At 40.4% G+C, this 13,776-nt stretch overlaps 2 protein-coding genes across 2 annotated transcripts; both read right to left on the reverse strand.

Moving 5' to 3' along the window:
- Window positions 1-999: 999 nt before the first annotated feature.
- On the reverse strand, window positions 1,000-5,700 carry LOC148113659 (vomeronasal type-2 receptor 26-like). Its single transcript, XM_087893248.1, has 5 exons — window positions 5,504-5,700; window positions 4,624-4,801; window positions 2,640-2,852; window positions 2,033-2,159; window positions 1,000-1,898 (listed from the first exon to the last, which is right to left on the reverse strand). The coding sequence occupies exons 1-5, from the start codon at window positions 5,698-5,700 to the stop codon at window positions 1,000-1,002; spliced, it is 1,614 nt and encodes a 537-aa protein (XP_087749374.1).
- Window positions 5,701-10,141: 4,441 nt separating this feature from the next.
- On the reverse strand, window positions 10,142-13,571 carry LOC148113660 (vomeronasal type-2 receptor 26-like). Its single transcript, XM_087893249.1, has 3 exons — window positions 13,545-13,571; window positions 11,175-11,301; window positions 10,142-11,040 (listed from the first exon to the last, which is right to left on the reverse strand). Exons 1-3 carry the CDS (start codon window positions 13,569-13,571, stop codon window positions 10,142-10,144), a joined length of 1,053 nt encoding a protein of 350 aa, XP_087749375.1.
- Between the last annotated feature and the right edge of the window lie 205 nt (window positions 13,572-13,776).

Below are 13,776 nucleotides of genomic sequence, written 5' to 3' on the forward strand. Positions count from 1 at the left end.
CCAGAAAGGGCTGCAACTGACGAATCAGGCGAACCTGATAAAAGGCCCCCCTGGCCACGGCCGTCATATGCTCTTCTAAAGACAGCCATGCATCCAGGAGGACACCCAGATTGTGAGCCCTTTCTGTGGGGGGCAAAGATTCACCCCCAATAGTCAGCGATGGCACCTGCTGACTATATTGGGGCACTGGAAGTCACAGCCACTCGGTCTTGGAGGGTTGAGTCTGAGCCTGTTCCTCCCCATCCAGACCCGCACGGCCTCCAGGCAGCGAGACATCACATCAAGGGCATCGTTTGGGTGGTCTGGGGTGGAGATGTACAGCTGAGTATCATCAGGGTACAGATGACACTTCACCCCAAAACCACGGATGATCTCGCCCAGCGGCTTCACATAAATGTTGAACAGGAGGGGCGAGAGGACCGACCCTTGCGGCACTCCCCATGTGAGACGCCTCGAGGTCAACCTCTGCCCCCCTGCCAACACAAACTGCGAGCGGTCGGAGAGGAAGGAGCAGAACCACCGCAAAATGGTGCCCCCTATTCCTAACCCCCTCAACCGCTGCAGCATGATACCATGGTCGATGGTATCAAAAGCCGCTGAGAGGTCTAATAGGACTAGGACAGAGGAGCAACCCCTGTCCCGAGCCCTCCAGAGATCATCCACCAACGCGACCAATGCCTTTTCTGTGATGTACCCCTGCCTGAAGCCCGACTGGCACGGGTCCAGACAGATAGCTTCATCCAGGTGCCGGGGAAGTGGTCATGCCACCACGCTCTCAACAACCTTCGCCACAAAACGAAGGTTGGAGACTGGACGATAGTTGGCTATTTCAGCCGGGTCCAGGGAAGACTTCTTGAGGAGGGGCCTCACTACCGCCTCTTTCAAGGCGGCCGCCTCTTTCAAGGCGGCAGGAAAGGCACCCTCACCCTCATATTGTAGAAATCTTTCTCTTCTTTTTTTGTCAGCAATTTGTTTGAGGAAAGAAGATCAAATGGGGTATTAATTTCTCTTTGTGAGCTGTTCCCTGTGGTTGAGGTCAGGCTGTAAAACAATGATGTAGCATTTTGGCAGGAATATGCATCCCAGTAATGCAGCACTGGAGGCCAAGATGGAGAAGACCTCAACAGCTACCATGGCTTTCCCTTTTGTGCTCAGATAGGCTGGAAAGAAGGAGATCCACACACTGCAAAAGGCCAACATGCTGAAGGTGATGAACTTGGCTTCATTAAAGCTGTCAGGTAATTTACGGGCAAAAAAAGCCACAATAAAGCTGGCAATGGCCAAGATACCCATGTAGCCCAAGACACAGTAAAAGAAGGAAGCTGACCCTTCATTGCATTGTAAAATCGTTTCCTGGATCTCTGAGTGCATGTCCAACTCAGGGAATGGGGGAGATGTTGACAACCAAAGAATGGAAATACATACTTGGAAGAGAGAGCATGAGAGGACAATAGAAAAGGCCAATCTTTTCCCCACCCATTTCCTCATCTGAGAACCTGGTTTAGTGGCCATGAAAGCCACAACCACAGTGAAGGTTTTGGCCAATACACTAGAAATGGCCACAGAGAAGGTGATGCCAAAAGTTGGTTGTGGGAGAAGGCAGGTCACCTTGCCAGGTTGGCTGAGGAAGAACAAAGAGGAGAGAAAACAGAGCTGAAGAGAGACAAGAAGGGTGTAAGTGAGGGACCGATTGTTGGCTTTGACAATAGGAGTATCCCTGTACTTAATAAAAGTTCCAAGTACCCAAGATGTCAAGGAGAAGAAAGCAAGAGCTGCTGAGGATAAACCAATTCCTAAGGTTTCTTCAAAGGTTAGAAACATCAGCACTTTTGAAATACATCCTTTCTTTTCTTTATTTGGATAATGATCTTCTGAACATTCAAAGCAATCTTCCATATCTATAAGAAAAGTCAAGGAGTTTTATCATCTATACATTCAATAATACTGAAAATCACCTCATTAATTTTATTCATCAAGTAGTTTATTAATGTTTGCTTAACTGTAAGGAAAAATGGTATAATTTATACCCTACCATTTTGATTTGAAATCTTCCCTTCTGGGCAGGGAACACAGTCATAGCAGCAGAACTGATCCCCCTCAATCCCCTTCTTCCAGGACCCAGGGAAACAAGGGTCATTGCATCGAGAAAGTGGAGGAACCTGGTGATAATCATAAAAGGATTTGAAAAGGGAGATATTTAAAACTGTTTGTATTTTTTATCCTTTATATAGGGAAATTAGTTTTGACTTCCCAAAAGAATATTGAATTTATTAACTTCATTCACAACTTAAAAAGTCATAGAAACTACAATGATGTAGAAAAGGTCAGGACCTTTTCTACATCATTGTAGTTTCTATGACTTTGAAGGACAGGGAGACCAAATAATTACACAGGGTGATAAATTCAAGGAAACTTGGGCATTCTTGGGATTTCAAATTGAAATGCAAACCAAATATAGAAACATGGCTTTTTGCATTGAGATATCATTTTGTCACATTGATGAGTGCTGGATCATCAACAAAATTTGAAAAGAATGTGCCATTCTTTATTTTAAAAAACCAGAAATCAGATTTCTAAAGGGATTACATTCAATATCGGAAAATAATGGATTAAAGCATGTTTGATACAATAATTCAAACCTCGTTAAAAGTTGGGTTCCAGAAAATCACATCTTCATCAATGAATAATTCCTCTAAATCCAGCTTTCCAACTCTAACTTTTTGAAAAGATCTGTTTGGAAAAGTGATCAAGTTGGTGATGTCGAATCTACCTGTTGCTTCTCCTTTCTCATTCAGGAACACTCTCTCCCCAGCTGAATTGTTGAAAGAAATGCCTTGAAGAAATGAATGAAGCTACTTGAAAGAGAAGAGGTAGACAATTGAAAGCAATATAACAGAGAAGAGAACAACATATTCAAATTTCATTCACTCATTCTTCATATTCCAATAACTGTTAATAAATATGTAAGCTTAGAAATTTGATATTCAATATAGACATATACATTTCCATGCCCGCTCCATTATTTATTTGATATTATTTTAAGGAAAGGTAGAAATAAATTGAAGCACAATGAAAATAGGCTTTTGGAATTATGTCAGGTCCTTCAATTATATTTTATGTCCACTACTTAAACCACATAAATCCACATATCTAACCTTTCCTCACTTGTACAAAGCTATTTGGGAGTCTGATTCATTTTTTTTAGCCAGATTTTAGAATCACAGACTTAAGCATTCTTTGACTATTGCAAAGATAGAGTTGTTTGAAACTATGCAAGCCACATCTAAGAAGGACCACTTCATTCCCCTAAATCTTTGATAGAGACAGAAATCTCAGCTTGTCACTCATGAAAAGTTCATGAGCTACTCAAAAAGTTCTTGGAGAATTGATTATTTTTTTTAGAAGAGACAATGAAATGTAATGTCAATTATCATCTTAACTAATGCTTATTGTGCAATCTATGGTGATTTATTAAATAACTCCTACTAATACCTAAATCATGATTCTTATAGTAGCTTCTGGGTGATCAGAATAGCAGAATACCTGAATGATAAAATAAGAACACAAACCACTTTTTCTGTATCTGTTTTATACAACACAACATTGGAAGGGACCTTGGAGGTCTTCTAGTACACAACTCTGCTCAAGGAGAAGACCGTACAACAATTTAGACAAATGACTCTCCAATCACTTCATTAAAATCTCCAGTTATGTAGCAAAGACAAGTTTTTGCATTAATTCATTGTTCTATCAAGACATTCTTCCTTATTTCTATGTTTTTCTCATACTTAAGATAATTCTACATGCAGAAAATATTAAGACTTTCCAGAATGGGTTCAAAGCATAATTCTACATCAAACTGCTCACTGAAATGAAAGAAGAGTCCAATTCAAAGAGAATACCTGCCAAGGCTGCAGATTTGGAAGATCATTGTTTTTACTCATACTTTTCTTCCAATTGAACCCCAACATGTGTAGAGCCTGCAAAGCATGAGCCACAGCATAAACAGCATTGTAGACACTGTAGCTGTGGCCAGTCATTTCCATTTCAAACACAGGTGAAGGAAGATCCTCCAGCTTCATCTCGCCAGTGCACTGAGCATTGTCCATTCCTTGTAATTCTGGTTTGTAATTCAGCTTACTGGTCTGAAATTCCTCTTGGGCTAATGAGCCATATGTCAGCTGAAAGAAAATCCAGTAGTATTCTTTCGAGTCTTTAGTTTAAATTTAATTTTCCTATCTTGTTTTCATATAAAATATATCCAAGGAGTATTCCCCCCCCCCCCAACATTCTTTTAAGAATCTAATAATAAATTTCTTGGACTAGAAGACCTCCAAGGTCCTTTCCAACTCTGTTATTCTGAGGATGTTCTCATTGCGTGAAAATATTTCAAACACATGTACTAGATCAACTGAAACCATTCAAATCTTCTCTCAGATATTGATCCTTGATACTCACTTCCTGTATCTGGCATTGTAGTTTCAGAAAAGAAGGCCAAGTAGTAGAACTTAAGCCATGTAGAACATCTTAAGGTAAAACTAAGTCTAATGTTTGATTCCCATTAATTATTCTGTTAACTACCATAAGATTAAGAATTTTCTCCTCAACCCTTTCAGAACTTACTTGTGGAATCTTAAACAATCCTGTAATTTCAGCTATATAAGATGATGTGACAAAATCCAGTCCCCCAATGATAGCCATGAGATTCTTCTGGGTGTCACATTTGTAGTTAGGGAAAAATTCCTGGGACTTAAAAAGTAGGTCCAGAGTGGTGCGATAGGTCTTCCTTGAATCGTAGTAACTGTCATAGATGTGGAACCCAAGAGTGACATTAGGTAAGATCTGGGAGTCCTCATTGATCTCCTTCACAGCAAAGGCCAAGGCAAGGATGTGCTGGTAGAACTTGATTAATACACTGCAAATGATTTAAATACCCCAGTTGAAAAAGGAAGTTGACAAATTCTCATAAGGTGGCATCCTTTTTATAAGAAATAACAAAAATTTCTTTCTCTGATGAAGATAGGAAAGTAATAAATTTTCTAAAATACTGAATAATTTGTACACAGTTCAGATTTGCTTTTCTACAGTAATTGCATGATTTGCAACGAATATCCTCTACAATAATATAAAAAATAGTGCTTTTTCATGTAACTCCATTTAGTGCCTAATTTCCCCCCAAAATGGAAAATGAACAATTCCAGCATGTATCGGTCATTGATTGTATGCATGTTTTGTTCAGAATGACAATACAGATTTTTTTAAAATATATATATATTATCGTAAGCTTACTAAATGTTCTTCAAAAATGTTTTGCACCGAAGTTTCATACATTATATGACAAACACAATAAAGTAAAGAAAAAGGTTTATTCCATAACTAAAAACATTTGAAAGATAGACTTGGATTAGATATAAAGGCTACATTTATACTGAGAACCTTTTACTCTCAAAAGCAATTTTTGGGAAACTGATTATCATTAGAAAAAGAAAAAAAGAATCTTTACTTTGGTGTGTCATAAGATGTTTCATAAGGATGTTCATGAAAATTAATTTCATGAAGGTTGTAATAGGTGTGGGACATGATCCCACCAACGATGAGGTCACCAGGTTGGTACCACTCATGTGGAACAAGGAAAGCATCACTTGCTGGGCAGCTCAGAGTCACTATTTTGTTCACCACAAACACTAGAAGGAGCCACATTTTGATAATGTCTCTGTCTTTCATCTCATCCTACAATAAAGGTTGCATTATTCCAATAGCTAATACAGTGATTTATTCAAGGTTTATATCTGAGAGTCCACCTAATCAGAGAATTCACCAATAGGTATTTGGATATCCATGAGAAGGAAAATTTGTGTGTTCAATAGAATCAGCGTTTGAACAGATACACTGGAAGAAGAGAATAGAGGGAGGAAACTCATTACAATGACTCTGACACACAGCCATTATTATTTTTGTGCCAATCTCTCTGGGGTTCAAGATACGTTGATTGTTGTTGAATTGAAATAACCTTCTGTGCAGTCTTTGATGTTTTTGCCTAGGGAAGAAAATAAGGTGATTCCTGTAGGACATAATTACTTAGATTTTGATGAAAGAATAAGTGTTTGATGTTTAAATGCTTTTTGAAATGCAGAATTGCTAATAAAGTGTACAAGGGGGAATTTGCAACACAAATTCAGAAGTTGTGAATGCTCCAACACTGGAAAATTTTAAGAAGATGTTGGATAACCATTTGTCTGAAGTGGTGTAGGGTTTCCTGCCTGGGCAGGGGGTTGGACTAGATGACCATCAAGGTCCCTTCCAACTCTGTTATTCTATTCTGTTATTGTGTCAGAGAACCACACTGACTAACTTTGCCTGATCTTCTGAGCAAAACCAGGAAGCTGATTCTGACAGGGCATTTTTGTTCCATCCAGCAGATCAAAATTCAGAGAATGAAATCAGTAAACTCCTAGAGGAATCTATCTCCCAGAAGAACATCTGAAAGAGTGGACCTAGCCAGACATAGAAGTCAAGTCAAGGAGAGGTTGAAAAATAGACAACTTCTGCTGAATTAATCCAATTAATCCAATTAATGGAGTCTGAGTCCACTCCAAAGAATTTAGGCTCTATTACTCATGGGAATTTTAATAAAGCATAACAGTAAACCTATCATTGATGGCATGGAAATGACATCCTTTTGTGCAGCTCACTATTCAGTTAAAAATTAAATTGAATTTATATCATGTCATTTCTCATTTCATCTTCTAATCCTTCTGATTTGCCACATCAGATTAATTTTACTTTATTTTTATTTTACTTTATTTTTCTTTAACTTTATTTTTTATTTTATTATATTACCAGTGGTGAAATTCATTTTTTTTAAATACCAGTTCTGTGGGTGTGGCTTGGTGGCCATGGCAGGGAAAGGATACTGCAAAATCTCCATTTCCACCCCACTCCAAGGGAAGGACACTGCAAAATCCCCATTCCCTCCCCACTCCAGGGGAAGGATATTGCAAAATCTCCATTTCCACCCCACTCTGGGACCAGCTAGAGGTGGTATTTGCTAGTTCTCTGAACTACTCAAAATTTCCGCTACCAGTTCTCTGAACTATTCAAAATTTCCGCTACCGATTCTCCAGAACCTGTCAGAACCTGCTGGATTTCACCCCTGCTCCATCCCACAGGACTGGGTCAAAAGAAAAGTTGTGGTCTCTACATGGGAGAAGGACTGTTTCTTCTTCCCCACCAAAAAAATCTGGAAAATCTGTGTATTTAACCGGTAACTTGGTAATTCCCCCTTTGGGGTTTTTCTGCCAGTTACTGCAATGGATCTTCTGGTCTGCTGCTTGTACTTGGACAAGTTGGTAAGTTGAAGCTGTAAAAAACAGAGTTCCAGCTTCCAATTTATAATGGGATTTGAAGTTTCAGGCTCTTTGATCCCAAGATGATCCAAAAGGGATAGTGGCTGGTGAACATCTTCAAAGAAAAACAAGAAAGTTCCATTGCCTCTTAAAAAATAAAGCACCTTTGGCACAGGTGTCACCTTTGTTGTGGGAGTTGCATTGTCTGAGAATGTGCTTCTAGGTACAATTCAAGGTGCTGGTTGTCCCCTTTTAATGCTACATGGCTTGGGACCAGGTTATTTGAAGAATTGACTCTTCCTGATCACATCCATATGATCCAGTAGAACAGGGAGGCAGGGAATGTTATGCATCCTCTCTCTTAATTAAGGAAATCTGGTGGGACCCATGTTGGAAGAAACATCCTTCTAGGTTCTGCTCCAAGTGGGGAAACAGACACTGGAAACATGGAGACTGCTTGGGAAGATGGTTTAATGGTGGACAGGATCACATGGCTTGAGTTCCTGAACAGAAAAGGGGCAGATACAGCGAGTTTTTCAGGTTTTATGCTCTCTCTGGCTTTGAACTTCCTGGGGCCCAGAAAGAGTACTCTGATTGGTTGTCAGACTCCCAGGGGGTGGGGGCCTTGCTGGCTGATGGTCACATGTGCTTCCCAGGTCACATGTGGTGAGTTTCTGCTGCTATTGTGTAGAGGGCTAATCCTATCTTTGGCAATTCCTACTATGGCTCTGCCTGAAGGAGGCAGATCTTTGTTATGTAGAATAGACTGGCCCAGGCCTTAATGGCCCATTGACAAAGGGTGGGGGGCAGGAAGGTGGGAGCTGCTTTGTCTGTAAAATATGCTTCTCCATTTCTCATCCAGGGAAATATAATATTCTGCCTTTTTCATATTTCCTAAAATATTTCATTCTTCCAGGAAAGGGTGGGTGCTAACTTCCTACACCCAGAAGAAGTCTCTTCTTCATGATGGCTCCCTCCCTCTGGAACATCATCCACACTGATACTAGATTGGTCCCCACTTTGACCCTCTTTTGCAAAGCTCTAAGTACCTGGTTTTGTCAATAGGCCTGTGGAACCCAAAACGGGTTGGAATCTATGAAGTGGCTCAACCGATTTACTGATTGTTATTCCCAGTGGTGTGTTTTTATTCTTTGTATATATTTTTTTTATTTTTTTAAGCAGCTCAGCGACACTGACAGTAAATGGGTGAACATATAAATTCTCTTAAATAAGTAGAAAAGAATACTCCTTACAATGATATGTCATACGGTTTTATATAAGGATATTCCTTAAATTTCAATTTATAAAACTGGTAAACTATGTGGGACATCATGTCACCAATGATAAGAACAAGAGAAGTATCATTTGCACAGAAGTCCAGCGTAACTAGTTTTTAATTAGGGTTGGACTATCATTATAATTTGGTCCATTTTCCCTATCCATAGCATCTATCAAATTTCTGTCTGTCTGTCTACTGTATCTATCTATCTATCTATCTATCGATCAATCGATCGACCTACCTACCTACCTACCTACCTACCTACCTACCTACCTACCATCTATATATCTATATCTTTATACCTATCTATCACCTCCATCTAGTGAACACTCAAAATTTTCCTCCAGGTTTTTTCATCATTCTAGTCCCTCCCTTGATCAGAGAGGACTGTATATTTTTTTTTAGGATTTGAGCTGAATTTCAGCTGATTTTTGTGAAAAATGCCAGACTTCTTATTCTAAACCAGGGATGTCAAACTTGATATCATTGAGGGTTGCATCAGAGTTGTGTTTGACCTTGGGGGGGCCTGGGGGGGAATGGCCAAGGTAGGCATGGTCAGCATGATGTCACTCATGTCAGGGGGCACCTGTAGTGGCCTCAGATCTCTTCCAGTAAAAATGAGCTCCTGAGCTCAGTTTTCAGCTGGAACAGCCTCCTGCAACCCTCTGCCAATGAAAATGGAGGTTGGGGAATAATGTGTTCCCCTTGTGAGCTCCTTTTTTGGCTGGGAAGGCCTCCTGCAACTCTCGGTCAGCAGGCCGGTCCTTTGACGTTACCAGGGGGTTTTGCAGGCCACATCTAAGCACCTGTTCTAAACCATGGGTGTCAAACTCGCTGCATCACATTGACATCACATGACCTTTTGTGACATTTTTCCCATTCAGGGAGCTGGGGTGGGCATGGCCTTGGTGTGATGCTTCCAGCCCATGGGAGACCAGATTTACATCCTACCAAGCTCTGTTTTTGTGGGCAAAGGACTGTAGGAGGCCATCACAGCCTCTCCCCCTGATCTCGCCCCCCAGCCCTGCACAGGCCACCATAGGCACCCCTGATATGACTGACATTGAGCTGGCCACACCCACCTTGGCCATGCCCAGCCCAGTCACGCCCACCTTGGCCATGACTACTGCACCCCCCCCACCCCCCCGAGGTCAAATGCAACCTGATGCAGCCCTCAGTGAAATCAGGTTTGACACTGCTGAAATAGAGTGTTGAAAGACAAAATGTTCTATTCAACAACCAGGAAAATGGGTGAAATGCAGAACCCAAGTACTTCTCTTGGAATGGGTATCTATAATAAACATCAGTGTTAACAATAATCCTCCACAAATCCTCTTTTGAAAGAAATATATATGTATATATATATATATATATATATAGATATAGATATAGATATAGATATATATATATATATATATATATATATATATATATATATATATATATATATTTTGTAGAAATCTTTCTCTTCTTTTTTTGTCAGCAATTGTTTGAGAAAAGAAGATCACATGGGGCACTAATTTCTTTTTGTGAGATGCTCCCTGTGGTTGAGCTGTGGCCGGAAAACAATGATGTAGCATTTTGGGAGGAATATGCATCCCAGTAATGCAGCACCGGAGGACAAGATGGAGAAGACCTCCACAGCTACCATGGCTTTGCCTTTTGTGCTCAGATAGGCTGGAAAGAAGGAGATCCACACACTGCAAAAGGCCAACATGCTGAAGGTGATGAACTTGGCTTCATTAAAGCTGTCAGGTAATTTACGGGCAAGAAAAGCCACAATAAAGCTGGCAATGGCCAAGATACCCATGTAGCCCAAGACACAATAGAAGAAGAAAGCTGACCCCTCATTGCATTGTAAAATCATTTCTTGGAGCTCTGAGTGCATGTCCAACTCAGGGAATGGGGGAGATGTTGACAACCAAAGAATGGAAATACATACTTGGAAGAGAGAGCAGGAGAGGACAATAGAAAAGGCCAATCTTTTCCCCACCCATTTCCTCATCTGAGAACCTGGTTTAGTGGCCATGAAAGCCACAACCACAGTGAAGGTTTTGGCCAATACACTAGAAATGGCCACAGAGAAGATGATGCCAAAAGTTGGTTGTCGGAGAAGGCAGGTCACTTTGCCAGGTTGGCTGAGGAAGAGCAAAGAAGAGAGAAAACAGAGCTGAAGAGAGACAAGAAGGGTGTAGGTGAGGGACCGATTGTTGGCTTTGACAATAGGAGTATCCCTGTACTTAATAAAAGTTCCAAGTACCCAAGATGTCAAGAAGAAGAAAGCAAGAGCTGCTGAGGATAAACCAATTCCTAAGGTTTCTTCAAAGGTTAGAAACATCAGCACTTTTGAAATACATCCTTTCTTTTCTTTATTTGGATAATGATCTTCTGAACATTCAAAGCAATCTTCCATATCTATAAGAAAAGTTAAGGAGTTTTATCATCTATGCATTCCATAATACTGAAAATCACCTCATTAATTTCATCCATCAACTAGTTTATTAATATTTGCTTAAGTCTAAGGAAAAATGATTGAATTTATACCCTACCATTTTGATTTGAAATCTTCCCTTCTGGGCATGGAACACAGTCATAGCAGCAGAACTGATCCCCTTCAATCCTTTTCTTCCAGGATCCAGGGAAACAAGGGTCATTGCATCGAGAAAGTGGAAGAACCTGGTGATAATCATAAAAGGATTTGAAAAGGGAGATATTTAAACTGTTTGTATTTTTTATCCTTTACATAGGGAAATTATTTTTGACTTCCCAAAAGAATACTGAATTGATTAATTTATCTACAATTTAAAAAGATTTAGAAACCGCAATGATGTAAGAAAGGTCCTGTTTGAAGGGCAGGGAGAGCAAATAATTACACAGGGTGATAAATTCATGGAAACATGGCCACATGGAAATGCAAACCAAATATGCAAAGATGGCTTTATGCATTGTGATATCATTTTGTCACATTGATGAGTGCTGGATCACCAACAAAATTTGAAAATAATGTGCCAATTTTTATTTTAAAAAACCAGAAATCAGATTTCTAAAGGGATTATCTTCAATATCGGAACATAATGGATTAAAGCATGTTTGATACAATAATTCAAACCTGGTTAAAAGTTGGGTTCCAGAAAATCACATCTTCATTGATGAATAATTCCTTCCCTTTTGGAGCCTCTAAGTCCAGCTTTCCAACTCTAACTCTCTGAAAAGATCTGTTTGGAAAAGTGATCAAGTTGGTGATGTCGAATCCACCTGTTGCTTCCCCTTTCTCATTCAGGAACACTCTCTCCCCAGCTGAGTTGTTGAAAGAAATGCCTTGAAGAAATGGATGGAGCTACTTGAAAGAGAAGAGGTAGACAATTGAAAGCAATATAACAGAGAAGAGAACAACATATTCAAGTTTCATTCACTCATTTTTCATGTTCCAATAATTATTATTAAATGTTTCCTTAGAATTTTTATAATCAATATTGCATGGAAATGTACATGTCCACTCCATTATTTATTTGATATTATTTTAAGGAAAGGTAGGAATGAACTGAAACACAATGAAAATAGGCTTTTGGAATTAGGTAAGGTCCTTCAATTAAGTTTTATGTCCACTACTTAAACAACTAATTTAAGATAAATCATATCTAATCTTTCCTCACTGGTACAAGGCTATTTGAGAGTCTGATTAATTTCCTTTAGCCAGATATTGGAACCTGAGAATTAAGCATTCTTTGATAGATAAATGAGAAGCAGAGACTATTGCAAACATATAGTTGTTTCAAACTATGCAAGCCACATCTAAAAAGGAGAACCACTTCATTCCCTTAAATCTCTGATAGAGACAGAAAGCTCAGCTTGTCACTCATGAAAAGTTAATGAGCCACAAAAAAGTTCTTGGATTATTTTTTTGGAAGAGACAATGAAATGTAACCCTAACCCTAACTCTTATTGTGCAATCTATGGTGATTTATTAAATAACTCCTACTAATACCTAAATCATGATTTTTATAGCAGCTTCTGGGTGATCAGAATAGAATACCTGAATGGCAAAATAAGAACACCAAACTAGTTTTTCTCTATCTGTTTTTTTTATTTTTTATTTATTTAGACAAAACCACTCACGTCCAATAGCCATTTCTGTATCTGTTTTATACAACACATTGGAAGGGACCTTGGATGACTTCTTGTACAGTGGTCACCAACCAGTGGTCCATGGACCACTGTTGGTCTGCAAGAAAATTTTGGTGGTCCTTGGAGAAATTTTCTTATTTTTACATTTTTGCAGGTGGTGCAATATGGAAAAAGTAGCGCAGCCCTCGCCGTCCGGAATGAATGGTGAACACCCCGAGGAGGGCTGCCCTATGTGAGTGCACTGGTCGGTGAGAGGCAGGCAGTAGGTGCTCCTTCAAGTACCCCGGGTCCATGCCATGAAGGGATTTATAGGTAAGCACCAGCACCTTGAAGCAGATCCGGAAGATCACTGGTAACCAGTGCAGCTCACCCAGGAGAGGTGTAACATGGGAGTAACAGGAAGCTCCCGTAACAACCTGCACGGCTGCATTTTGGACCAGCTGGAGCCTCCGGGTGCACCCCAAGGGCAGTCCCATGTAGAGGGCATTGCAGTAATCCAGGCGAGAGATGACAAGAGCGTGGGTGACTATATGAAGGGCATCTCTGTCTAGGAAAGGGTGCAATTGGTGCACAAGATGAACCTGTGCAAAGGCCCCCCCGGTCACAGCCGTCAGATGGTCAGCTAGCGACAGCCGTGAATCCAGGAGGACGCCAAGATTGCGAACCCTTTCTGAGGGAGTAAGCAACTCCACTACCATCACAAGTGATGGGGCCACTAGATCAGAGGATGCCAGTATCCACAGCCACTCTGTCTTGGAGGGGTTGAGTCTGAGCTTGTTCCTACCCATCCAGACCTGTACCGCCTCCAGGCACTTCGACATCACGGAAAGAGCATTCCTAGGTTGGTCAGGGGTGGAGATGTACGACTGGGTATCATCAGCATATTGCTGATACCTCATCCCAAAACCACAAATGATCTCTCCCAGTGGCTTCATATAGATGTTGAAGAGCAGGGGGGAGAGAATCGATCCCTGAGGTACCCACAAGTGAGGGGCCTTGGGGAGGATCGCTGTCCCCCTGCCCAAA

The sequence above is a fragment of the Pantherophis guttatus genome, chromosome 4 (genome assembly GCF_059756535.1).
Source record: "Pantherophis guttatus breed Tessera chromosome 4, ASM5975653v1, whole genome shotgun sequence".
In the NCBI taxonomy this organism is placed as follows: Eukaryota; Metazoa; Chordata; class Lepidosauria; order Squamata; family Colubridae; genus Pantherophis; species Pantherophis guttatus.

Bases quoted from the DNA above. Each gene is read 5' to 3' on its own strand.
- LOC148113660 (XM_087893249.1), bottom strand. From the start codon at position 13,571: ATGTCGAAGTGCCTGGAGGCGGTACAG. The intron at 11,302-13,544 runs GTCTGGATGGGT...GATTATCACCAG, and splicing joins AGTGCCTGGAGGCGGTACAG to GTTCTTCCACTTTCTCGATG. The intron at 11,041-11,174 runs GTAGGGTATAAA...CTTTTCTTATAG, and splicing joins GAAGATTTCAAATCAAAATG to ATATGGAAGATTGCTTTGAA.
- LOC148113659 (XM_087893248.1), bottom strand. From the start codon at position 5,700: ATGTGGCTCCTTCTAGTGTTTGTGGTGAACAAAATAGTGACTCTGAGC. The intron at 2,853-4,623 runs GTAAGTTCTGAA...TCTTTCAAGTAG, and splicing joins GATTGTTTAAGATTCCACAA to CTTCATTCATTTCTTCAAGG. The intron at 2,160-2,639 runs GTTTGAATTATT...GATTATCACCAG, and splicing joins GGAACCCAACTTTTAACGAG to GTTCCTCCACTTTCTCGATG.